This window comes from Oncorhynchus keta, chromosome 11 (assembly GCF_023373465.1).
Source record: "Oncorhynchus keta strain PuntledgeMale-10-30-2019 chromosome 11, Oket_V2, whole genome shotgun sequence".
Taxonomy (NCBI): Eukaryota; Metazoa; Chordata; class Actinopteri; order Salmoniformes; family Salmonidae; genus Oncorhynchus; species Oncorhynchus keta.
Window position 1 is genome coordinate 31,448,910 of NC_068431.1, and position 26,172 is coordinate 31,475,081.

At 43.1% G+C, this 26,172-nt stretch overlaps 1 protein-coding gene across 2 annotated transcripts in view; it reads left to right on the plus strand.

Moving 5' to 3' along the window:
* LOC118390062 (polypeptide N-acetylgalactosaminyltransferase 10-like) overlaps positions 1-14,548 on the plus strand; it is a 99,307-nt gene extending 84,759 nt beyond the window's left edge. For both annotated transcript variants that reach the window (XM_035780233.2, XM_035780234.2), the window contains 5 exons: positions 5-112; positions 7,999-8,220; positions 8,606-8,722; positions 9,461-9,610; positions 10,218-14,548. In XM_035780233.2, coding sequence (XP_035636126.1) covers positions 5-112; positions 7,999-8,220; positions 8,606-8,722; positions 9,461-9,610; positions 10,218-10,382 — 762 coding nt within the window. In that variant the 3' untranslated portion in view covers positions 10,383-14,548. The remainder of the gene's footprint in view (positions 1-4; positions 113-7,998; positions 8,221-8,605; positions 8,723-9,460; positions 9,611-10,217) is intronic.
* The last annotated feature ends 11,624 nt before the right edge of the window (positions 14,549-26,172 follow it).

Sequence of the window (26,172 nt, forward strand, 5' to 3'; positions counted from 1 at the left end):
ACAGGTGTGGATGTGTGGCGGGCGTATGGAGGACATCCCGTGCTCCAGGGTGGGTCACATCTACAGGAAGTACGTCCCCTACAAGGTCCCTGGCGGGGTCAGCCTGGCGAGGGTGAGTGTTGGTTCCTAGACCCTCCTTTTCCTCTTTTCTCATCTAGAAAATGATTTAGAAAGAAAAACATACTACAGTATATCATGCAGACCTGCTAACCTGTATGCATTTTGTGTACCATGCACGCAATTTGAGGTTCATTTACGCTGGTACGGTATCAATCTTGCTACTTTGCTAAGTTGAGGCAAGTTTTTTTATTTGTATTTTTTATTAAGCTTTACTGCCCTGCTTTTATGTGCACTTGCTCTAATATGTGCAGGGTGGTTCTGCCGGTTCTTGCATTTTTTCCCCACTCGTTAAATAGCTTGACCAACAACATCTCTGCTCCTGAACGTGTGTGTATGTGTACCCTATTTAGCAGGCGGCACATGCTTTGATATCTGCGAGCACATTGACAAGGAAGCGTAGAGTGTTGCGGTAGTTCAGTGTGCGCTGTGCGTGGATAGAAGTGAGAGCTTTTCCGCTAATACCGTCCTTCACAGAAAGTTATGTTAGACTTAATTAATCAGTATTTGATCTGTCCTCCTTATATTACTGTATGTCAACAGAAGGCTGCTAATGATCTGATAATAGCCTAGTCAGTTCACCAATGACAACAAGGCATATTAAATTAATTGTAGACCTATCTGAGAAGGAATATTTGATGGACTAGATCAGGTATGGAGATCTGAAACAAGCTCATATATTTAGGCCTAATTCAGTTTTATATTCCAAATACAGCAGACTGCTACATTGCATCCGGTAATTGAATGATTCAGAATCTTTCCCCAAACAAAACTGAGAAGCCAGTTCACATTTTAGATATCCAAGATGGCGTAGCAGTCAGACGTCTTTGTCCTTGTCTTGTCTCGTCCCATGTGTGTATATATTTTTCTTCACATTCTTTTTAATATTTTTCCTAAACCTCAACTTCAAAATACTCTCCTGCAACCCGCCTCACCCAATGTGGTGTGGATTTGTGTTTTTTTTATTTTAAATTTAAGTGTTTCTATTTACCTCCAGACTTGAATACCTCAACTGAAGCTAGCTAGCTAACTAGCGACCAGCTATCGCCAGTTCGTACAACGCGTTTCAAACCAGAGCATACCGGACCTATTTTTCTCTCCATATCCCCGAATTCCTACCACAAACTCTGAACCTTTTCATCTAGATCATCACAGCTAGCTAACCGCAACCAGGGTTGACTACTCCTTGCTAACTTTTCCTAACGTTTCCGTCCTGGAGCTAGCACCAACTAGCCTGGGGCTAACCCCTGCAAGAACTATCTCCCGGCTCACTCCTGGGCTACAATATCCGGACCCCTTCTACTGCCGGTACGGGGCACGGAACCCCGCCGATCCTCTACGACTGGAATAACGACATAATCTGCCCGAGGATTCCAACAGGCCCCTCAGGTGCCATGCCCGCTGAAAGCCCATTCTGCTAACCTGCTAGCTACCTAGAGCTTTAAAAACAGACTTACCCCCATCGCGATGTCCCCCAAAGGCTAACTTGCTAGCCCCGGTCTCCTAACTGCTAGCCCCTGCTAACTGCTTGCTTGCTAACCCGGTCTGCTAACTGCTAGCTTGTTTAGTCCCGGCCTACTAACTGTTAGCGTGTTAGCATCGGCCTGATAACTGTCTGAATCGCCATGTTCCCAGTCAGCCCAACCACTCACTGGATCCATATGTTCACTTGGATATGCATGCCTCACTCTAATATCAATATGCCTCGTCCATTACTGTCCTGGTTCGTGATTACTGTCTTATTTCACTGTAGAGCTTCTAGCCCTGCTCAATATGCCTTAACGAACCATGTTGTTCCACCTCCTACATATGCGATGACATCACCTGGTTTAAACGTCTCTTAAATAAGCACGCCCCATTAAAAAAATGTAGAACTAGGAATAGATATAGTCCTTGGTTCACTCCAGACCTGTCTGCCCTTGACCAGCACAAAAACATCCTGTGGCGTTCTGCATTAGCATCGAATAGCCCCCGTGATATGCAACTTTTCAGGGAAGTTAGGAACAAATATACACAGGCAGTTAGGAAAGCTAAGGCTAGCTTTTTCAAACAGAAATTTGCATCCTGTAGAACAAACTCAAAAAAAGTTCTGGGACACTGTAAAGTCCATGGAGAATAAGATCACCTCCTCCCAGCTGCCCACTGCTCTGAGGCTAGGAAACACTGTCACCACCGATAAATCCACTATAATTGAGAATTTCAATAATCTGGACCCTCTCTTTCTAAAATGATCTGCTGAAATAGTTGCAACTCCTATTACTAGCCTGTTAAACCTATCTTTCGTATCGTCTGAAATTCCCAAAGATTGGAAAGCTGCCGCGGTCATCCCCCTCTTCAAAGGGGGTGACACTCTAGACCCAAACTGCTACAGATCTATATCTATCCTACCCTGTCTTTCTAAGGTCTTCGAAAGCCAAGTTAACAGATTACTGACCATTTCGAATCCCACCGTACCTTTTCCGCTATGCAATCTGGTTTACCAACTACTTCTCTGACAGAGTTCAGTGTGTCAAATCGGAGGGCCTGTTGTCCGGACCTCTGGCTGTCTCTATGGGGGTGCCACATGGTTCCATTCTCAGGCCGACTCTCTTCTCTGTATACATCAATGATGTTGCTCTTGCTGCTGGTGATTCTCTGGTACACCTCTATGCAGACGACACCATTCTGTATACTTCTGGCCCCTCTTTGGACACTGTGTTAACTAACCTCCAGATGAGCTTCAATGCCATACAACTCTCCTTCCGTGGCCTCCAACTCCTCTTAAACACAGGGAAAACGAAATGCATGCTCTTCAACCGATCACTGCCCGCACCTGCTCACCTGTCCAGCATCACTACTCTGTACGGCTCTGACTTAGAGTACGTGGACAACTACAAATACCTAGGTGTCTGGTTAGACTGTAAACTCTCCTTCCAGACTCACATTAAACATCTCCAATCCTAAATTAAATCTAGAATTGGCTTCCTATATCGCAACAAAGCATCCTTCTCCTCCTACTCATGCTGCCAATCATACCCTCGTAAAACTGACCATCCTACCGACCCTCGACTTCGGTGATGTCATCTATAAAATAGCCTCCAACACTCTACTCAATAAATTGGATGCAGTCTATCACAGTGCCATCCGTTTTGTCTCCGAAGCTCCATACACTACACACCATTGGAACCTGTACACTCTCGTTGGTTGGCCCTCGCTTCTTTCGCGTCGCCAAACCCACTGGCTACAGGTTATCAACAAGTCTCTGCTAGGTAAAGCCCCGCCTTATCTCAGCTCACTGGTCACCATAGCAGCACCCACTCGTAGCACACACTCCAGCAGGTATATCTCACTGGTCACCCCCAAAGCCAATTCCTCCTTTGGTCGTATTTCCTTCCAGTTCTCTGCTGCCCATGACTGGAACGAAATGCAAAAATCTCCCTCACTAGCTTTAAGCACCAGCTGTCAGAGCAGCTCACAGATCACTGCACCTGTTCATAGCCCATCTGTATACAGCCCATCTACCTACCTCATCCCCATACAGTATTTATTTATTTATCTCCTTTGCACCCCAGTATCTCTACTTGCACATTCATCTTCTGTACATCTACCATTCCAGTGTTTAATTGCTATATTGTAATTACTTCGCCACCATGGCCTATTTATTTCCTTAACTCACTTATCTTACCTCATTTGCACTCACTGTATATAGACTTTTTGTTTTCTTTTGTTCTACTGTATTATTGACTATGTTTTGTTTATTCCATGTGTAGCTCTGTGTTGTATGTGTCCAATTGCTACGCTTTATCTTGGCCAGGTCGCAGTTGCAAATGAGAACTTGTTCTCAACTAGCCTCCCTGATTAAATAAAGGTAAAATAAAAAACATTTTCACAAGACTATCCACATAAAGACACCTATTATAATTATCATTACCCATATTTTAACTTAGGACAATGTGAAGGAGTCATTGAGACCGCCTCAAAATTAATTCAGGCCTATGTTGGCTACATTGTTTGATATAATGTAAGACTTGAGATGTCGGGAAATTGCAGTTACAGGTTTTTCAAACATGCTAAATGCTTCAACTACCTCCCCCCTACCTGACCTGGCCTACATCAGTACCACCGTGTCAGAAAGTCATGGGGAGTACCCTGATTTTACATTTAAAGTTATTTCTAGTTAGTTACTGAAAAACACCCATAACCGTCTATAGCAGGGATCATCAACTAGTTTCAGACGGGGGGCCGGAACATAAATACAAATTTGTAGAATGTAAATTGACCGGAAGAATCCCAAACAGATATAATATTTGACTAAAACACTATTTTTTCTAACATTGTTTACGTTTGTATATGATAACGTGTCTCTCTATTATGTGTCGGAATACTTGAACAGATTTCCTAAATTAAAATCACTTGGAGATCATTTTCTGCTGTTTTTCTGATCTTATGTCCAGCAAGTGCTTTTTTTTGTCGTTAAAAATTGAATTTTTCTACGAGAACTTGGGGGGGCCAAATAAAACCACCCACGGGCCACCAGTTGGGGCACCCTGGTCTATAGCATATTATACCTACAGATCCAGTCTTCTACCAAAACCATTATTGGGTAAAAAAAAATGAGCATTTGCCTATAATTTGATCGGTGTGGTGTCACGTGCCGTCGTGTGGTCCGCGAATGCCGCTGCAGCTCTGAAGTGGTACTCATACAGATTCTTCAAGGTTGGCAGGTCTGTATATGGAACATTTATTGCAGAATTTGTTCTCCGAGGTGTCTAGTAAAGAGAGCTTTCATCTCCTCTGCTGAGTTTCTCTGCAGTAGTTGGATCCTCAATGATGCACACACACACACCTTTATATTGCAGCCCCACACCCACTCATCACAGCCATCAGGAATGCTGTGACTGAATCGATAGGTGTCCCGCTGTGGGAAGGTGAGGAGGGTTTGACGTGAATGTTGAGTGTTCCACAGTCAGCAGTGCAGTGGGAATGAACGATTTAAGAAAGTCCTCTTCATTCTGGTGGTGAACTGATTTAACCTCCTCATGCTCATGCCTCGCCTGGCGCGGTGTTGTAACAGCTTGAGCATTCAGAAAAAAACGAGACTCGAAATAATAAACGCTCAGCTTTTCTGTTTTTCCCTGCTTTTCTCCACCAAGGTGTCTGTCGTCCTTTGTTCTTGTGATATGGCCCCCTGTCGTTTTTTGTCCCCAAAATGCACAAGGCTAGATAAGTGACCTTGATTAAGAATGCACTGTAAAGAAGCTTAAGAGGTCTGCAAGTACACAATCCTTAGATTTGAAAAACAAGTTCTATGATATCTTTTGATGCTTCTACACTGAATGAGAACTAGACTGAACAAAAATATAAACGCAACATGCAACAATTTTACTGAGTTACAGTTTATATAAGGAAATCGTTCAATCGAGAGAGAAAAATCATTAGACCCTAATCTATGGACTGGGCAGGAGTGCAGCCATGGGTGGACCTTGGAGTGCATAGTCCCACCCACTTGGCAGCCAGGCCCACTCACTTGGCAGCCAGGCCCACTCACCACAAAAGGGCTTTATTACAGACTGAAATACTCCTCAGCAGGTTACGAAACCGGATGTGGAGGTTCTAGGCTGGCGTGGTTACACGTGGTCTGTGGTTGTGAGGCCGCTTGAATGTACTGCCAAATTCTCTAAAATTACATTGGATGCAGTTTATGTTAGAGTAATGAACATTAAATTCTCTGGCAACAGCTCCGGTGGACATTCCTGCAGTCAGTATGCCAATTGCACACTCCCTCAAAACTTGAGACAGCTGTGGCGTTGTGTGACACAACTACACATTTTAAAGTGGCCTTTTATTGTCCCCAGCAAAAGGTGCACCTGCGTAATGATCATGCTGTTTAATCAGCTTCTTGATATGCCACACCTGTCAGGTGGATGGATTATCTTGGCAAAGGGGAAATGTTCACTAACAGGGATGTCAACAAATGTGCACAAAATTTGAGTGAAATCAGCTTTTTCTGCGTACGGAAAATTTCAGGGATTTTTTCCCCCCCAGCTCATGAAACATGGGACCAACTCTCTACATGTTGCGTTTTTATATTTTTGTTCAGTATATTTTCACAATTCTTCCGAAACCTTTTGGAATACAGCTGAAACTGTCCATTATGTATGCTGATCCCTGCCCAAACCCTGTTTTGGCTTGCAAGGCTGTGTAAGTGAAACCTATTGGCCTGTTCGTTGGCTTACTTTTTGGCTTGTATTCATCCAGTGTGGGGGAATAGCCTCTCAGATGAAGAATGTCTGTTCTGTCTATGAGGGAGAAATGTTAATGACTGTGGATTGGGGTCAGTTGTTAATAATGTATTTCTTCAGAAAGAAGATGCACCAACAAAGACACAAGAACCTTTTCTTAGAAAAGGCCTCCAGTTCAGTCTATACTCGTTCAAATCAGGGGTTCTGTTAGTTGGTAATAGCCAGCTTTTGGTCAAAAATTATAATAATAATGAAAAGCCAATAAATAAAATGGCCAGCCAAATTTATTTACATGGACTATGTGAATCAATTAATAGGCTAAAAACCATTATTTTGCAATGGGATTTTTTTTTCTTTCTACTGGACAATTAGCTGGTGCCAGTTTTTTTATTTATCGGCACAGCATACAGATTATTTATTTATTTATCTTTCACAGAATGACAAGCTGACCAATAGAATAGGTAGCTTTTCTACAATGGGGGTATTAGATTGACATAGGCTAGTGATTTTGCTGTTCGTTACTCGTCTTGTTGACTGAGGAAAAGTAAATGTGGACAGTTATTTTAACATCTTCAAAGTGCGCATCGGAATTTGGTAAGAAGGACGCATGCCCGTTGCATCCCCAAGTTGCATGTTAAGATTAATAAGAACAATCTAAATGTGATTTTCTGTCATTTATGCACCCAATGCATATGGGTCTGGTTAATATCTCAAATGTCAAATGAAAAGGCTGCCTGTCAAATGTCCTGCACCAAATTTTCCTACCGGAAACCCTGGTTCAAATGCATACATAATACCCGCATTCATATTAACAGATTTTCTGTAACATGGTGCCGAAAGAATGAAAATGGTGAATGATTGTGAGGTGAATATTGTACCTTAAATAGAAAGTGCCAATTAAGCACAGCTCTGTGTGTTCATCCTGGTTTCACTGTGTTCCTTTTTGAAGTGAGCTCAGAGAAAATGGTGGACTTCAGAGTTACAGAGGAGGCATGAATTATTGCTGGCCTGTGGCGCTGCTTCTTTTTTGTGCACACGTCGCCTTTTTGCTCTCGCCTCCCCTAAAACTTCCCTGCAGCTGCCTCTTCTAGACCCTGCCCCCCCTCATCAGCACCACCCCAGAGGCACAGCACCCACACCCCCTCCCACACAGCTCCTCATCGCCACTGGCATTCTTCCAGGTGTGCTGATTAACCAGCTCGCCCATCCTTCCCAAACCCAGCCGCCATGCAAGCAGATGGTGCCAGTGAACTTCTCCTCACCTGGAGAGGAGTTAGCCAACAGAGTTTGGCTTAGAGCCGTGCTTTCTGTGCTGCTCGGTATATGTATACCCTATAGCAGGAGGATGTGCTCACTAACTGTAACTCCCATCCAAACCTTAGTCTGGCTGTGACTGCCTGGATTCCTAATAGCAGTTATCATTGGCTTTACTCTCTGCTGGTTCTAAGTTTGTTTTATCCACTTCTATTAGAAGGGTAATGGTTATGTAAAACGAAACCTCTCCTCAAACCGTCCTTGACTTGAAATGAGGATGTATTTTAAGAGACGAGGCCATCTAGCAGTCAACGAGGCCCCAAAGGACTGGTACCCTGCATCCATCCCCCCTATAGTCATTGTGGAGCAACAGTGCTTTTTCTGTTCACCCTTGGTCTCTGTACAGAACCTGAAGCGAGTGGCCGAGGTATGGATGGATGAATATGCAGAGTACATCTACCAGCGGAGGCCAGAGTACAGGCACCTGTCAGCAGGAGACATGACAGTGCAGAAGGACCTGAGGAACAGCCTCAACTGTAAGAGCTTCAAATGGTTCATGACAGAGGTGGCCTGGGACCTACCCAAGCACTACCCACCTGTGGAGCCCCCTGCCGCCGCCTGGGGAGAGGTACAACACTCATCTATTAGTGTCTTCAGAGAGGCATGCCAACAGCTAGAAGGATAGAAAGTTAAGAGATAAGAGTGAGAGACGACATATGGAGAGAAGGTTAGATTAGAAAGAGAGCAAGAAAGACAGACAGAATGTCTGGCCTATGACAACCAGTCACTGTCACTTCAGTCATCAGAAGGCCATGCTCCTGCCACAGTATCCTCTTCGTCATTCCTTATCACTCACTTTTTCACTAAAGAGGAGAGCTGACAGAGTTCTGAGAGATCCAGACAGCCCTAGACAGTGGTTAATAGTATGACTATTATTGACTATTATTGAATGATGACTGTTAATTTCTGTCTTTCTCTGTTAACCTGTTTGTCTGCCCCTGTGTGTGTTCTAGCTGCGCAACACAGGCAGTGGCATGTGCATGGAGAGCAAACACTTTTCGTCTGGGTCGCCCGTCCGCCTGGAGACATGTCTGAAGGGGCGGGGTGAGGCCGGGTGGAGCCATGGACAGGTGAGGAGCTTAGTAGACACCACTGAATACAGACATCTGTCTGCCGTGAAAAGCGCTAGTTTTCCTGTAGTTTTGCATACAGAACTTCATTTTGTACTGTGTACAGACAGCGCTCTGCCTTCATAAGCACTACACGTGCATGCACGCACACACACACAAGCTGGTGCACACTCTAATTTACACAACTTTATAATCGCTATTGTTCTAATGGAGCCCCATTTATTCCCCTTGTTATATTTTAGCAGAGCTCATAACCAAACGTTGATGGATGGCAATGTTTTCTTATTATTTTGACAGTTCAATTAAAGTCATTTAAAGAGCTGTTGTTGTTTAATCTCTGTAATGGTTGCAATTTGTATTCAAAGCTGGGATGACAAACAGCATGGCTACAGTCCAAGTCAGGGCCTTTTGAATGTGACAGCAGAGAAGCCCCTTTACAAACAACTATTCTGTCCCCCATGAGTGAACGTGCCTGGGGGAGACCGATGTGTGAACTCCTTTGGAAGGTTCTCTTCAACCCTGGTTCTGATGACTCACAGGTTGTGCAGGCTTTTGTTCCAGCTTATTACTAACACACCTCTAAATTTTGATAATTAATTAAATCAGGTGTTAGTACTGGGCTAGAACAAAAGCTTGCTTTGTGGTTCTCCAGGACCAGGAATGACACTGGCTCTAAGAGGAGAGGTGGAGGCCCATCTCTGGAGGTGATCTGATCCAGCTTGTCTCTGCCCTATCCAGGTGTTCACGTTTGGCTGGCGGGAGGACATCCGGGTGGGGGGCCCCATGCACACAAAAAAGGTCTGCTTCGATGCCATCTCTCACAACAGCCCTGTCACCCTGTACGACTGCCACGGCTTGAAGGGTAACCAGCTGTGGCGCTACAGGAAGGTAAGGTCTCTCTTTATCACACACACACATAATTTTTTCATGTATGAAAAAGAAAAGTTTGTGAGTTGGTTGTGATGCACTTCTTTGCTCCAGCCAAGCAGCAGTCTTCAATATGTATTTTTGATCCTTTGTATTTCCTTTTCCTCGTGATAAAATGCCACAGGCTGCTTGCTAAGGCAGTTTCTTCCTAGATAAAAAAAAATCTAATAATAATTTTAAAAATGACATTCAGCTTTTAAAGGGAATCTTTGGTATTTTGGCAATGAATGCCCTTTATCTATTCCCTTGAGTCAGATGAACTTGTGGATACTATTTTTATGTCTCTCAGTGTAGTTTGAAGGAAGTTTGCCAACTATCGTTTGCGCAATTGCTAACTAGAGATGGTGAATGACTGGAAGTCTATGGTAACAGCTAGTGTGCTAGTTGTTACCATAGACTTCCAGTCATCGTTTTCCATGCTAGAAAAAATCATTCCTCATTTTCCATGCAGGCTATTCAATATTTTGATATTAAATTACCTCTTTGGAAAATATTTTCAGTGAAATGTACTGTAACTAAATATATCATTACCATCTCTCTCCTCCTTTCTCTCCCCCTATCTCTGTAGGATAAAAGTTTATACCACCCCATCAGTAACAGCTGTATCGACAGCAACCCCACAGAGAGGAAGGTGTTCATGAACACGTGTGACCCCAGCGTCCCCAGCCAGCAGTGGGTGTTTGAGAAGACCAACACCACCATCCTGGAGACGTTCAACCGCAATAGCAACTGACACCTGTAGGGGTCAGCACTGAACCTGAATACCACTCACTCTGGAACTGTGTTCTTTCACTAAGACAGAAGTGGGATGTTGTTACTCTAAAGGGGTCAAGGGTGGAAGGAAGTGAAGGGGGGTCAGGGGGAAGCATTAGCATGGGCAAGCCAGTCTAGATGCATCAGTTATTGGGCGATGGAGAAGAGTTGGTGCCTGAGAGTTTCTCTCTGTGGTTGAAAGACTGGTCTTTCGATGCGGTGATGGTGTCTTCCTGCGTTAGGGGGATTAGGTCTGTCACAGCACGGTCATTCTGGCGGTGGTCCATCTCATTTCTGCTTCTCTGTGCCTCTCCCAAACGACTCTGCCCATACGTCCGTCTCCATCACCCCGTGTGAGTGTGTCTCTTGCTCAGTCACTTTCCCTCCATTCCCCTCATGTGCCGCCCCTGCTCTGACAGCCCCCCCTGAGACTCCCGCTGAGCCAAGCCCAAACTGACACACTGTGAAGCCGGCCAGACCCAACCACTCTGAAAAGCACCTTGTGTTGATTCTTGTTTTTGTTTTCTTGTTATGCTCACTTGGCTAGCTTTTTCTCTTTCTTGGTTTCCCCTCTATAGCATTGATCGAAAGTGGAATTGCGCAACATCTGTCCAAATGAAGAGGGGTAAGAAAAACCTCATCTTTTAGGACGTGTATTTTGTTTTAGCTCTGAATGAATAATACTTTAGTAGCAGCACTTTGTCTCAGCACTCTTATCTATTCGAAGGACTGTGATTTGATGCCAATGATTTGTCCTTAGAGGGAACTGTAAGGACTACTATCATCAGTTTATTTTTGTCCCATCACCTGAACAGAGGCTCCCGCTGCCTTCTGGGATGAACCCCAGCACTCTCTGGAATTATAGGGTATTATAGGTGGTTTAGATGCATTAAGCACTTGCAATGATAAACTTGAATAAAAATCGTAGTGCCTTGCTGGATGAGAGCAGAAGTAAATACGGCCTGGTCTGACTCGGCCTGGCCTGGTGCCCTATTCCAGTCGTCCTCCTCCTACACTGTTTCAGACTGACTGACAGATGTTGGAGAGAGAGAGAGGCAATCTGAGGTGACACTGGCTCTTAATGAATGGGGTTCTACAACAGTAATGTATTTGTAATGTTAGTTTTTTGCTAGTATCTTCAGCTATTCACTATGTGTTCTCCTGCCTTTCAAAGTTAACCGTTTTCTGAAAAGACCCTCTTATGTTCATGGCATGTCACCAACATGCCAATTTGTTGTTTCGAGATCTACAATGGACATTCAAGCATTGATTAGTATTGAATTCCTGTTCTTGTTGTGCGTTTAGATTTTGTAGCGTTATGACCTCTTACTCAGCATTTGTTTTCTTTCAGTTTTTTGTCTTGGCTTAGCCAATGAGTTGTTTGTCTATAAAATGCAATTCAGTTTTGACCTGGGCGTTGTTCAGAAAGACTGCGTACATTGCCTGCTGTGTAGTTATGTTCCATTCTTTGTGTGTGTGTTTTTTGTTCCACTCTTTTCCTCTGAAATAATTCCAAGGTAGAGCGCTTGTTTAGCCTTAGGTGTTTGTCTGCTGCAAAAAAAGTTATTAGGGCAAAACATTGTCACCTTAAGGCAAAGCGGGATGTGATATGCATGATGCAACGATCACACCCTTCATCAGTCAAACTCTCATCCTACCCCTTTCAGAAATTGATAAAAGTCAAATTAGCATTAAAAAACCATGTAGCTTTTTGTTGTTGTTTGATGGAACTAATTTGAGTACACTACTAGCCTGTAGCGTATGTGTTGTAGATTTTGACTGGCCAAGTGAATCATCAAATAGTTTAGACTCAAACAACGGCATTCTTCCATGCATTGTGGAGAAAATGTATGGATATTCAACAAGACATCCATGTGGCACATTAGTATGAGATGCTGTACAGTGAGGCTTTAGTTGTGAAGCATCTTTGTTGCTCAGTCATGTAACACTGTATGTTTTTTCTCCTTATCAAACTGAAATGTAGCTAGGACTGGCTGGGGAATCCAAAGTTGGTTACTTCCATTGGTTTCCCTTTCCAAAAATGTTTAGTTTTGTCCCGGCAAGTAAGCGGCATGTATGGAAGACTAAAGCTTTTAAATATTATGATAAAAATGTCCGAATCTAAGTTGTGTAACTTTTTCCAAGACAAAATATTCATTTTCTAATTATTCCAGCTAAATACATTTCACAATTATGCTTACAGAATTATTATGTCTGTACCAGAGTTGTAATTTAAGCTGATTAATTCTCTCATCTTTTACACTAATATTGTAAGTGTAAATGGTCAAATCCTTAACACAGTTTAAATTACCATTATAGATCTAAGACTGGAATTCAATCAAACCAGGACTGGTATGGTCAATTTTACAATTTCCATTGGGTGAAAAATCAAACCCGATTTTGATTTAGTCCTGCTTATTCTCTTGATGCATTGTTTGATATTTTCTTTCAAATGCTCCACCGGTTGGTCCATTACTTCCAATGTGTTCACTGCTCTCCTGATGCTAGAATGATGGGTCGAAACATGTTGATGTTCAAGCAGTAAAGTTCTGTTTGTGTCTGAGGGAATATAAACACGGTTGTTTGACCTGTGGATATATAATCATCTTGCAAAGGTGGTAAGAATCCCCCAAATCCATGGCATTTTCTTATTCAGTTTAGAACAAGGATATTTGCAGTACATTGACCCTGTCAATTGCACATGTAAAAGGCATTTGATTGTCATATGATTTATAACTTGGGATGGAGGTGGTGAAACCTTTTTTAAATTGTGGTTTTCAATATTTTATAAAGTGCCATTTCTTTTCATGATCTTGTTTGAATTAAATATTCAGCTAAAAATGTGAAGACAATAGTTATTTTTTTAATTAAATTTAATGTCTAAAGGCCCATTGCAATTAAATATGATTTTCCTGTGTTTTAAATGTATTTCCAGACAGATTGGAATAATACTGTGAAATGATAATGCCCATTTATCGTAAGCTGTTTGAAAAGACTGCTTGAAATTTCAGCCTGTTTTGAAGGGATGGATTTTTGCCCTGCCTGGCAACATCATCAGGAGGTCGGTTTAAGTTAATAGATCAATAACAAAGTTTCAAACCTCTCTACCAATAACAGCTACTTTTCAGGTTACATTAGGTTAGTCCAATTGGTCCTTCACTCAGACCACTCCCAGACAGTCCTAGCAAAATTCTTGCTTGAGAAATTTCTCTTTGTTTAGAAGATATTTTTTAGTACAATTTTAATTCAAAACAATCGCAGTAAGCTACTCAATTGTTACCCAGAAATTATTTGATATTGAGATAAAAATGGTTGCATTGAACCTTTTTTAAAGTTGCAATATGTAGCTTTTTGGGCAACCAGACCAAATTCACATAGATCTATAACTCATATTTCTATCATTCTACATGAAAGCAAGTCTAAGAAGCGGTAGATCTGTTCGGTGTGCGTTATTTCTATGCTTCCGGTTAAGTTTTGTATATATATATATATATATATATATATATATGCCATTTAGCAGACGCTTTTATCCAAAGCGACTTACAGTCATGTGTGCATACATTCTACGTATGGGTGTTGTTTTTCGTCTTTTACATTTGGTTTTGTACACCATCTTCAAACAGCTGAAACGACAACATGTTTAGTTATGGAAAATATATTTCACAGCGGTTTAGATGGTACAATGATTCTACACTATACTAGCTTATTTTGTCACACAAACTGAAATTAGGTGAACTATTAGAGTTTTAGCAACCTGCATAGTGCAACTTTAAGACCATTGTTGGTCATTCACAAAATTATGTGTTCATGTTTGTGCAATTTTGATATGTACATTTTGTCAAAAATGATAAATATTTTTTTTCTAATGACAATGACTGTAAAGGGGCGACAGGGTAGCCTAGTGTTTAGAGTGTTGGACTAGTAACCGAAAAGTTCAAATCCCCGAGCTGACAAGGTATAAATCTGTCGTTCTGCCCGTGAACAGGCAGTTGACCCACTGTTCCTAGGCCGTCATTGAAAATAAGAATTTGTTCTTAACTGACTTGCCTAGTTAAATAAAGTTTTTTTTAAAACATATAATTTAAAAAGTACAACTAAACTGGAATTGTATATTTTTTGCTGAAAATAAAAACGTTTATATTTGAATTATGGGTTGTATTGTTTTTGGGGAGGCATAAACTGAGAGAATACTTTAATTAAATAACTTGTTAAGTAATTTGTATATGTAGAAATCAAATCCCATCTAGAATTATGTAAAAAAATGACATGCAGATCATGAAAATATATATATTTTTTCTCCAATTTAAATAAGTAAAATAATACTGCAATAAATTCACCATATGTGGCTCATGGTTGGTATTATTTGGAACCACAAACAATAAATGCACAAGTTTAGTTGAGATTGGTTGACTATAGTTGAGACCAGTCTCTGTCCTCACTGGACCCTTTGTCTCTGCAGATTGAGTTTCCCGGGCCACTGGCTGATTCGCATCCCAGGTCTGTGAGCTTCCTTCCAGTCTGTTGTGTGTAAAATATCCACATCTCAGGAAGTCGTTGGACCTTCTTTTTTGATATTTTCAGTGTTATTGTTAACAAACACCCCAATAAAGAAAATGAGAATTATAAACAGGTTCAGCCCCTGGTTTGACCGTGATCTGGCAGAGTTACGCCGCCTCAAGAATACACATTCTCCGGCTGAATGGCTTTTGTTCAGGCAAATGAGAAATAGGCTACCCGGAAGGCTAAAGTTTGTTATTTTAAGGAGCAGTTCTCTCTGGGTCTAACCCCAAGAAGTTCTGGAAAATGGAGAATAAACCCTTCTCACAGCTGCCCATGATGTCCCTTAATGTTGTTGATGGTGTTGTTACTGACGAGGAGCGCATGGCTGGTCTACACGACAAGTTCTGGCCTGGTTTAGATCTTATCTGTCGGAAAGATATGTTTGTCCCTGTTGCACCCTCTACAACCACTGATTATTATTATCTGACCCTGCTGTTCAAACGTTCATTGATGACCATCTTGGCCATGTTCTGTTATAATCTCCACCCGGCACAGCCAGAAGATGACTGGCCACCCCTCAGAGCCTGGTTCCTCTCTAGGTTTCTTAAGTTCTGGTCTTTCTAGGGAGTTTTTCCTAGCCACCGTGCTTCTACACCTGCATTGCTTGCTGTTTGGAGTTTTAGGCTGGGTTTCTGTACAGGACTTTGTGACATTGGCTGATGTAAAAGGGCTTTATAAATACATTTGTTTGATTTAATCACCGCTTAATTAAGTCAGGATTCCTATTTGACTCAGCCATGCCATCTTGCCCGTCCAACATTTCCTCATCTCCCACCCCTTCTAATGCGACCAGCCCCAATGCTCCTCCCTCTTTTTCACCTGCCCCGCTACAAAGTTTCTCCCTGTAGGCGGTCACTGAGTCTGAGGTGCTAAAGGAGCTCCTTAAACTTGACCTCAAAACAATATCTGGGTCTTATGGTTTAGATCCTTTCTTTAAGGTTGCTGCCCCTATCATCGCTGAGCCTATCTCTGACCTTTTTAACCTGTCTCTCCTTTCTGGGGAGATTCCCCTTACTTGGAAGGCAGCCACGGTGTGTCCTTTATTTAAGCCAACAGCTAACAGCTAACAGCTAGCCAACAACAACCCGGTCGCATTCCGCTTCGCTCCACAGTTAGTATCACATTTTCATTTCATTCCATTACAGTACAACGGTTTGATTTGTTTGATCGTAGCTAGCTACATAGCCGTCTTTGTTTCAAAGATAATTGTGTAGTCTAGAGCGATTTCCTAGGTTAGCTAGCCAGCTATTGTCGTTCTTTTAACGCAACGTAACGTAAACAACACTGCTAGCTAGCCAGCTAGCCCCCGATTAGCAGCACTGTAGAAACTATTACACTCAACGGAACGACTTGATTAGTGTAGTGTCAACAACGTAGCCACTGCCAGCTAGCCTACTTTAGCAGTACTGTATCATTTTAATCATTTTAGTCAATAAGACTCTTGCTACGTAAGCTTAACTTTCTGAACATTCGAGACGTGTAGTCCACTTGTCATTCCAATCTCCTTGCATTAGCGTAGCCTTTTCTGTAGCCTGTCAACTATGTGTCTGTCTATCCCTGTTCTCTCCTCTCTGCACAGACCATACAAACGCTCCACACCGCGTGGCCGCGACCACCCTAATCTGGTGGTCCCAGCGCGTACGACCCACGTGGAGTTCCAGGTCTCCGGTAGCCTCTGGAACTGCCGATCTGCGGCCAACAAGGCAGAGTTCATCTCAGCCTATGCCTCCCTCCAGTCCCTTGACTTCTTGGCACTGACGGAAACATGGATCACCACAGATAACACTGCTACTCCTACTGCTCTCTCCTCGTCCGCCCACGTGTTCTCGCACACCCCGAGAGCTTCTGGTCAGCGGGGTGGTGGCACCGGGATCCTCATCTCTCCCAAGTGGTCTTTCTCCCTTACCCATCTGTCTATCGCCTCCTTTGAATTCCATGCTGTCACAGTTACCAGCCCTTTCAAGCTTAACATCCTTATCATTTATCGCCCTCCAGGTTCCCTCGGAGAGTTCATCAATGAGCTTGATGCCTTGATAAGCTCCTTTCCTGAGGACGGCTCACCTCTCACAGTTCTGGGCGACTTTAACCTCCCCACGTCTACCTTTGACTCATTCCTCTCTGCCTCCTTCTTTCCACTCCTCTCCTCTTTTGACCTCACCCTCTCACCTTCCCCCCCTACTCACAAGGCAGGCAATACGCTTGACCTCATCTTTACCAGATGCTGTTCTTCCACTAACCTCATTGCAACTCCCCTCCAAGTCTCCGACCACTACCTTGTATCCTTTTCCCTCTCGCTCTCATCCAACACTTCCCACACTGCCCCTACTCGGATGGTATCGCGCCGTCCCAACCTTCGCTCTCTCTCCTATCCTATCATCTCCTCTCCTATCATCTCTTCCCTCTGCTCAAACTTTCTCCAACCTATCTCCTGATTCTGCCTCCTCAACCCTCCTCTCCTCCCTTACTGCATCCTTTGACTCCCTATGTCCCCTATCCTCCAGGCCGGCTCGGTCCTCCCCTCCCGCTCCGTGGCTCGACGACTCCTTGCGAGCTCACAGAACAGGGCTCCGGGCAGCCGAGCGGAAATGGAGGAAAACTCGCCTCCCTGCGGACCTGGCATCCTTTCACTCCCTCCTCTCTACATTTTCCTCCTCTGTCTCTGCTGCTAAAGCCACTTTCTACCATTCTAAATTCCAAGCATCTGCCTCTAACCCTAGGAAGCTCTTTGCCACCTTCTCCTCCCTCCTGAATCCCCCCCCCCTCCTCCCTCTCTGCAGATGACTTCGTCAACCATTTTGAAAAGAAGGTCGACGACATCCGATCCTCGTTTGCTAAGTCAAACGACACCGCTGGTTCTGCTCACACTGCCCTACCCTATGCTCTGACCTCTTTCTCCCCTCTCTCTCCAGATGAAATCTCGCGTCTTGTGACGGCCGGCCGCCCAACAACCTGCCCGCTTGACCCTATCCCCTCCTCTCTTCTCCAGACCATTTCCGGAGACCTTCTCCCTTACCTCACCTCGCTCATCAACTCATCCCTGACCGCTGGCTACGTCCCTCCCGTTTTCAAGAGAGCGAGAGTTGCACCCCTTCTGAAAAAACCTACACTCGATCCCTCCGATGTCAACAACTACAGACCAGTATCCCTTCTCTCTTTTCTCTCCAAAACTCTTGAGCGTGCCGTCCTTGGCCAGCTCTACCGCTATCTCTCTCAGAATGACCTTCTTGATCCAAATCAGTCAGGTTTCAAGACTAGTCATTCAACTGAGACTGCTCTTCTCTGTATCACGGAGGCGCTCCGCACTGCTAAAGCTAACTCTCTCTCCTCTGCTCTCATCCTTCTAGACCTATCGGCTGCCTTCGATACTGTGAACCATCAGATCCTCCTCTCCACCCTCTCCGAGTTGGGCATCTCCGGCGCGGCCCACGCTTGGATTGCGTCCTACCTGACAGGTCGCTCCTACCAGGTGGCGTGGCGAGAATCTGTCTCCTCACCACGCGCTCTCACCACTGGTGTCCCCCAGGGCTCTGTTCTAGGCCCTCTCTTATTCTCGCTATACACTAAGTCACTTGGCTCTGTCATAACCTCACATGGTCTCTCCTATCATTGCTATGCAGACGACACACAATTAATCTTCTCCTTTCCCCCTTCTGATGACCAGGTGGCGAATCGCATCTCTGCATGTCTGGCAGACATATCAGTGTGGATGACGGATCACCACCTCAAGCTGAACCTCAGCAAGACGGAGCTCCTCTTCCTCCCGGGGAAGGACTGCCCGTTCCATGATCTCGCCATCACGGTTGACAACTCCATTGTGTCCTCCTCCCAGAGCGCTAAGAACCTTGGCGTGATCCTGGACAACACCCTGACGTTCTCAACTAACATCATGGCGGTGTCCCGTTCCTGTAGGTTCATGCTCTACAACATCCGCAGAGTACGACCCTGCCTCACACAGGAAGCGGCGCAGGTCCTAATCCAGGCACTTGTCATCTCCCGTCTTGATTACTGCAACTCGCTGTTGGCTGGGCTCCCTGCCTGTGCCATTAAACCCCTACAACTCATCCAGAACGCCGCAGCCCGTCTGGTGTTCAACCTTCCCAAGTTCTCTCACGTCACCCCGCTCCTCCGCTCTCTCCACTGGCTTCCAGTTGAAGCTCGCATCCGCTACAAGACCATGGTGCTTGCCTACGGAGCTGTGAGGGGAACGGCACCTCAGTACCTCCAGGCTCTGATCAGGCCCTACACTCAAACAAGGGCACTGCGTTCATCCACCTCTGGCCTGCTCGCCTCCCTACCACTGAGGAAGTACAGTTCCCGCTCAGCCCAGTCAAAACTGTTCGCTGCTCTGGCCCCCCAATGGTGGAACAAACTCCCTCACGACGCCAGGACAGCGGAGTCAATCACCACCTTCCGGAGACACCTGAAACCCCACCTCTTCAAGGAATACCTAGGATAGGGTAAGTAAGGGTAAGTAATCCTTCTCACCCCCCTCTCTCCCCCCCAAAAAAAAGATTTAGATGCAAGTGGCTGTTCCACTGGATGTCATAAGGTGTATGCACCAATTTGTAAGTCGCTCTGGATAAGAGCGTCTGCTAAATGACTTAAATGTAATGTAAATGTAAAGGGGAGATCAAGCTGATCCTAATTGTTATAGGCCAATTTCTATTTTGCCCTGTTTCCAACACTTTTGATAAAAGCCAGTCAGTTGATTATTGACAAGTTTTCTTGATGTCTATCGTATTCTCTCTGGTATGCAATCTGGTTTACGCCAAGGTTATGGATGTGTCACTGCAACCTTAAAGGTCCTAAATGATGTCACAATTGCCCTTGATTATAAGCAATGTTGTGCTGCTATTTTTTATTGTCTTGGCCAAAGCTTTTGATAGGGTAGACCATTATATTCTAGTGGGCCGGCTAAGGAGTATTGGTGTCTCTGAAGGGTCTTTGGCCTGGTTTGCTAACTACCTGTCTAAGAGTGCAGTGTTTGAAGTCAGAACATCTGCTGTGTCAGGGTACTCCCTTGGTGACAGGTAGTGGCTAAGGCTCGATCCTAGGTCCCACGCTCTTCTCAATTTATATCAATAACATAGAGCAAGCAATAGGAAGCTCTCTCATCCATTTTTATATGCAGATGATAGTCTTATACTCAGCTGGCCCCTCCCCGGATTTTGTGTTAAACGCTCTACAACAAAGCTTTCTTAGTGTCCAACAAGCTTTCTCTGCCCTTAACCTTGTTCTGAACACCTCCAACACAAAGGTAATTTGGTTTGGTAAGAAGAACCAGTGTGATTACTAGAGTTTAGAGCTTGAGGTAGTCACCTCATACAAGTACTTGGGAGTAGGGCTAGACAGTATACTGTCCTTCTCTCAGCACATATCCAAGCTGCAGCCTAAGGTTAATTCTAGACTTGGTTTCCTCTATCGTAATCGCTCCTCTTTCACCCCAGCTGCCAAATGAACCCTGATTCAGATGACCATTCTACCCATGCTAGATTACAGAGCTGTAATTTATAGATAGGCAGGTAAGGGTGCTCTCGAGCCGCTAGATGTTCTTTACCATTCGGCCATCAGAATTTCCACCAATGCTCTTTATAGGACACATATACTCACTCTATACTCCTGTAAACTGGTCATTTCTGTATAACTGTTGCAAGACCCACTGGTTGATGCTTATTTATAAAACCCACTTAGGCCTCATCTGAGATATCTACATACAACACCCATTCTGCCAGTCACATTCTGTTAAAGATCCGCAAAGCACACACATCCCTGGGTCACACCTCTTTTCACTTCTCTGCACCTAGCGAGTGGAACGAGCTGCAAAAAACAAAAACTGGACAGTTATCTCCATCTCTTCATTCAAAGGCTCAATCATGGACATTGTTACTGACACTTGTGGCTGCTTCGTGTGATGTATTGTTTTCTATACCTTCTTGCCCTTTGTGCTGCTGTCTGTGCCTAGAAATGTTGTTGCTAATGTGTTGTCATGTGTTGCTGCCATGCTGTGTTGTCTTAGGTCTCTCTTTATGTAGTGTTGTGGTGTTTTGTACTATATATATTTATTTTTTATTCCAGCCCCAGTCCTCGCAGGAGGCCTTTTGGTAGGCCATCATTGTAAATAAGAATTTGTTCTTAACTGACTTGCCTAGTTTTGAAAAAATATTTTAAAAATTAAAGGTACACTTGGGAATAGCACACTGGGAATGCCACTGTTCTCTTCCTCATACTGTACTTCCTATTTTTCTGGCAGCAGCCTGGGCTTCTTGAAAGACTGGACTCCCAACTCTTACAGGTGACCATAGAGGTGAGGAAACTGTCAGTCTGATGCTCTTTTCCTCTTAAGGGGTGTGTCCTCTGGCTGAAATCCTCCGGGGCAGATAGTAGTGGTTGATTCTGTGGCTGTCCTATGGCAGCCCTTTAGCACTACAGAGAAACTATAGTACTTTGTTTATCATGCAAAGATAGTCGTGAAGAGGTCAGGACAACACCTTTTCCCTCTCAGGAGACTGAAAAAATTTGACATGGGTTCCCCAGATCATCAAATAGTTCTACAGCTGCACCATCGAGAGCATCCTGACCGGTTGCATCACCGCCTGGTATGACAACTGCTCTGCTTCTGACTGTAAGGCGCTACAGAGGATAGTGCGTACGGCCCAGTACATCACTGAGGCCAAGCTTCCTGCAATCCAGGACCGATATAATAGGCTGTGTCAGAGGGAAGCCCATAAAATTGTCAGAGACTCCAGCCACCCAAGACATAGACTGTTTTCTCTGCTACCGCACAGCAAGCGGTACCGGAACGCCAAGTCTAGGACCAAAAGGCTCCTTATTAACAGCTTCTACCCCCAAGCCATGAGACAGCTGAACAATTAATCAAATGGCCACCAGACTATTACATTGATCGCCCCCCTTTGTTTTGTAAACTGCTGCTACTCTCTGTTTATTATCTATGCATAGTCACTTCACCCCTACCTACATGTACAAATGACCTCAACTAACCTGTACCCCATGTATATAGCATTGTTATTGTTTTATTTTTTTTACTTTAGTTTATTTGATCAATATTTTCTTAACTCTTCTTGAACTGCACTGTTGGTTAAGGGCTAAGCATTTCACGGTAATGTCTACACTTGTTGTATTCAGTGCATGTGACAAATAGTTTGATTAGATTTTACTGACATTTAAATAAATGTTGAATACCTCTGGTGGCAACACCACACTGCAATTCTGGAGGATGCCCTTGTGCCATGATAATATATATATATATATATATATTTGTTTTAAGTTCTAATACCTGAATTTGAAGATCGAAAATACATCTTTGCTCAGTGTCACTGCGGTCTCAAGTTGTTTGTGTGGGGCTTTGCATATGTGTCTGTCTGTTTTAGGGGAGCTAAAAAAGCTGATAGATTTAGCTTTTCTCCACTACTGTCCTTCATGACTACTGATCTGAAAGGATATACTGTAGGTAAGTTGTGGTGTCTTAGTGTTGTACACTTTTCCAGTATTTTGAACATGCAGCAGTCATGAATGTAAGGAGATTAGTTTAAGAGAGGGAGGGAAGGAAGGAGAACTCCTCTATCCCTTGTTCTGGTCAATGGGAGAATTAAGGCTAGAGGGGTAGCAGCTAGTTGACAATAATAGTCAATGTGGCAATGATGGGTGTGGTGTGCCATTCTAAGAACTTAAGACGATGCCAAAAAAAAGTATTTGGTGGCTTACTCCATTATAATATACACATGTCCTATACAGAAGCACTGTCATTCATGAAACGTTGGCTCCTCTTGGTGGCAAGAAAATGCAACGTGAGTTTGACGACAGTTCACACTGTTTTGTTATACATTCTTTGTGAGGATGTCATTGCCTGTGGACTGTTTTAAGGGCTCTTGTTTTCCATTCATGCCATACCGGTGTTGAGATCTCTAACCAACATTTTACAACAGTATTGTAATTGTGGGTTTGTAGCTAGGTTTCCATCCAATTGGCGACAGATTTATGTTAAAACTCTAGAATCCGTATAAAGAAAATATGCGCATTTTTCCATCAGTGACCACGTTTACATGCACGGCAATATCCCCTTATTATTGCTCAAGTATTCTGTATTTGAATTGACGGGTATAAACATCCTAGCCCGTTTAGAATAACCCGAAAAGGCTTGTATACCGGTTATGAGAAACCCGGATAAAATGCCTGGGATATGCTAATCTAAGACGGGATACTGTGACGTGTAAAGATCTTATTCCGTTTACTGTAGTTTTTGCAGTCTGCGCAGGTTCAGTTTCGCATATCATGGGTGTCGTGACATATTCTTATCTGATTGTCTGACAAATCACTCGCGCAGTACGATCCACCATATTAATTCCTTAATAATTGTGCCTAATTATAATTAATTTACTATAGTTTAAATTACGTTTCTACTTATAATTTCCGACATTTGTTAGGCACTATTATAATTTCCTACATTTGGTAGGCCATTTGTTTGTCAACTATAGTTTGATACATGCAGCTTCTCTTCTGTCATAACTTGTTGCCCCAGAAGACTAAATAAAGTAGAGCTCACCAGAATGTCTTAAATCGATGTAATTAATGCATTGGTAATCTATACTGAACAAAACTATAGATGCAACCATTTCAAAGATTTTACTGAGTTACACAGTCATATAAGGAATTCAGTCAATTGAAATACAATAATTAGGCCCTAATCTATAGATTTCACATGACTGGGAATACAGATATGCCTCTATTGGACATAAATAGCTTATTTTTTTAAATAGGGTTGTGGATTAGAAAACCAGTCAGTATCTGGTGTGACCACCATTTCCTCATGCATCACGACACATTTCCTTCTCATATAGTTGATCAGGCTGTTGTTGAGTGTTGCCTGTGGAATGTTGTCCCACTCTTCAATGGTTGTGCGAAATTGCAGGATATTTGCCGGGAACTCTGTTCACATTAGCAAAGCCTCACCGCGCCATGCACGTGGTCTGCAGTTGTGAGGCCAGTTAGACTTACTGCCAAATTCTCCACTACGAAGTTAGAGGCTGCTCTGGTAAACATTCTTCCAGTCAGCATGCCAATTGCAAAATCCCTTCAAACTTGAGACATCTGTGGCACAAAAATGCTAATTTTAGAGTGGCCTTGTATTGTCCCCAGCACAAGGTGCACCTGTGTAATGATCATGATGTTTAATCAGCTTCTTGATATACCACACCTATCAAGTGGATGTATTATCTTGGCAAAGGAGAAATTCTCACTAACGGGATGTAAACAACTTTGTGCAAAACATTTGAGTGAAATAAGCCTTTCGTGTGTATGGAACTTTTATTTCAGCTCATGAAACATGGGACCAACACTTTACGTGTTGTGTTTATGTTTTTGTTCGGTGTACCGGCAAAATTGTCTGTTTTGTTTTAGGGACAGAGGAGAAAATGCAATATCTCCAAAACAGTGGAAAGACTGGCCAGTGCAAAATGTCATCAGTTGAACCAGTTTTAAGGAAATAATAAGCTGAGAAAATGAAGAAACACATTTCTGATAAGACTTCAGTTCCTCTTAGGTGCATATTGTATGTGGTGGAAATACTGTCTGCTTGCATAACAGTTTCAAATATAACACGTTACAAGTGCATTTGCATTTTCTCTAAAGATGCTGAGAGAAATAAATCATATTTCTCCACTCCTGTTTCCCAGACAAAATATACATTTGTTTATAATTTCTCTGTAAGAAATGCATAATTCTGCAGAAGTTCAGTGCGTGATGACGTAGTGCACACTAAATATATTTTTTGAACTTTTAATGTACCAAATACAAATCTAAAGTTCAATATGTTTCCATCGCATTTCCAACTCTATGGATCATTTTGTCACAAACTGTTGCCTTAAATAGCAAATGTGTCTACTCTGGTCTTCGCACATGAGCTCCAGCCAACAACCGACACAGTGCTAGTACTTTGTAAGGGTATAGTCTCCATCATGTGTCAAACTTACTCCATAGATGGCCGAGTGTCTGCGGGTTTTCGCTCCTCCCTTGCTTTTGGTTGATGAATTAAGGTCACTAATTAGTAAAGAACTCCCCTCACCTAGTTGTCTAGGTCTTATCTGAAAGGAAAAACAAAAACCCACAGACACTAGCCCCTCCATGGAATGAGTTTGACTGACACCCTTAGTCTACATGATGAGATTATTACTGATAAGAGCAAGAATATTTGTATTTGTCAAACAGCTGTCACCAGAATAAGACCCTTGATATTAATTGGAAAGGGGCATCAAGATCACAATGCACTTTCACCTGTTAAGTTCATAATTTATTTCATCTGTAGCCTAATAAACTGCATGGTTTCCAGAGTCCATGTTTACGTCGATATGATGGCTATCATATCAATATTTGCGAATTAAGGCATTTCCACTGCCATTTCTGGCATAATTAATTTTACCGACACTAAAAGATCCCACCATGTAGAATGAACAAGGTGTCTGTCAGCATTTATACAGTACCGAAACTTCCTGTTTCCATCATAGCTGTTGTGATTTTTTTTAAATATGGTATGACTTCACTCTAATAACTGGATGGAAACTTGGTTTGTCTGCAATCCTTCATCCTTCAAGTTTAGCCATTTGCCTCTATTGTCACACTCACTTAGATGTTGCATTCTATTGCAACCAAGGGGAGACAAAGTTTCATCAGTGAATGACTGTGACAGCTAGCCATGGCTAATATTTCATCCAGGAAATAAGGCATATGGAGGGGAAATTAGTTAGTAAAACAGACAAAGACATACAAGTTTTTAATAATCTCCACATGGCAGTAGTCATAGACACTGAAACACATGAATATTGCTTTGCTAATAGACAATAAAACATACCGGTACAAGAGAAAAGCATGACAAAATGTACATTTGACCTTTGAAGATACTCAAGTTGTGTTGATAAGTTGGCAAGACAGACAAATGCAAACATGCATAAAGTCCAACACACAGCAGTGGAGGCTGCTGAGGGGAGGACGGCTCATAATAATGACTGGAACGGAGTAAATGGAATGGTATCAAACATAGAAACCTTGTGTTTGATGTATTTGATACCATTCTACCGATTCCGCTCCAGCCATTACCAGAAGCTTTTCCTCCCCAATTAAGGTGACACCAACCTCCTGTGATATACTGAGTATACAAAACATTAGGAACACCTGCTCTTTCCATGACATTGGCTGACCAG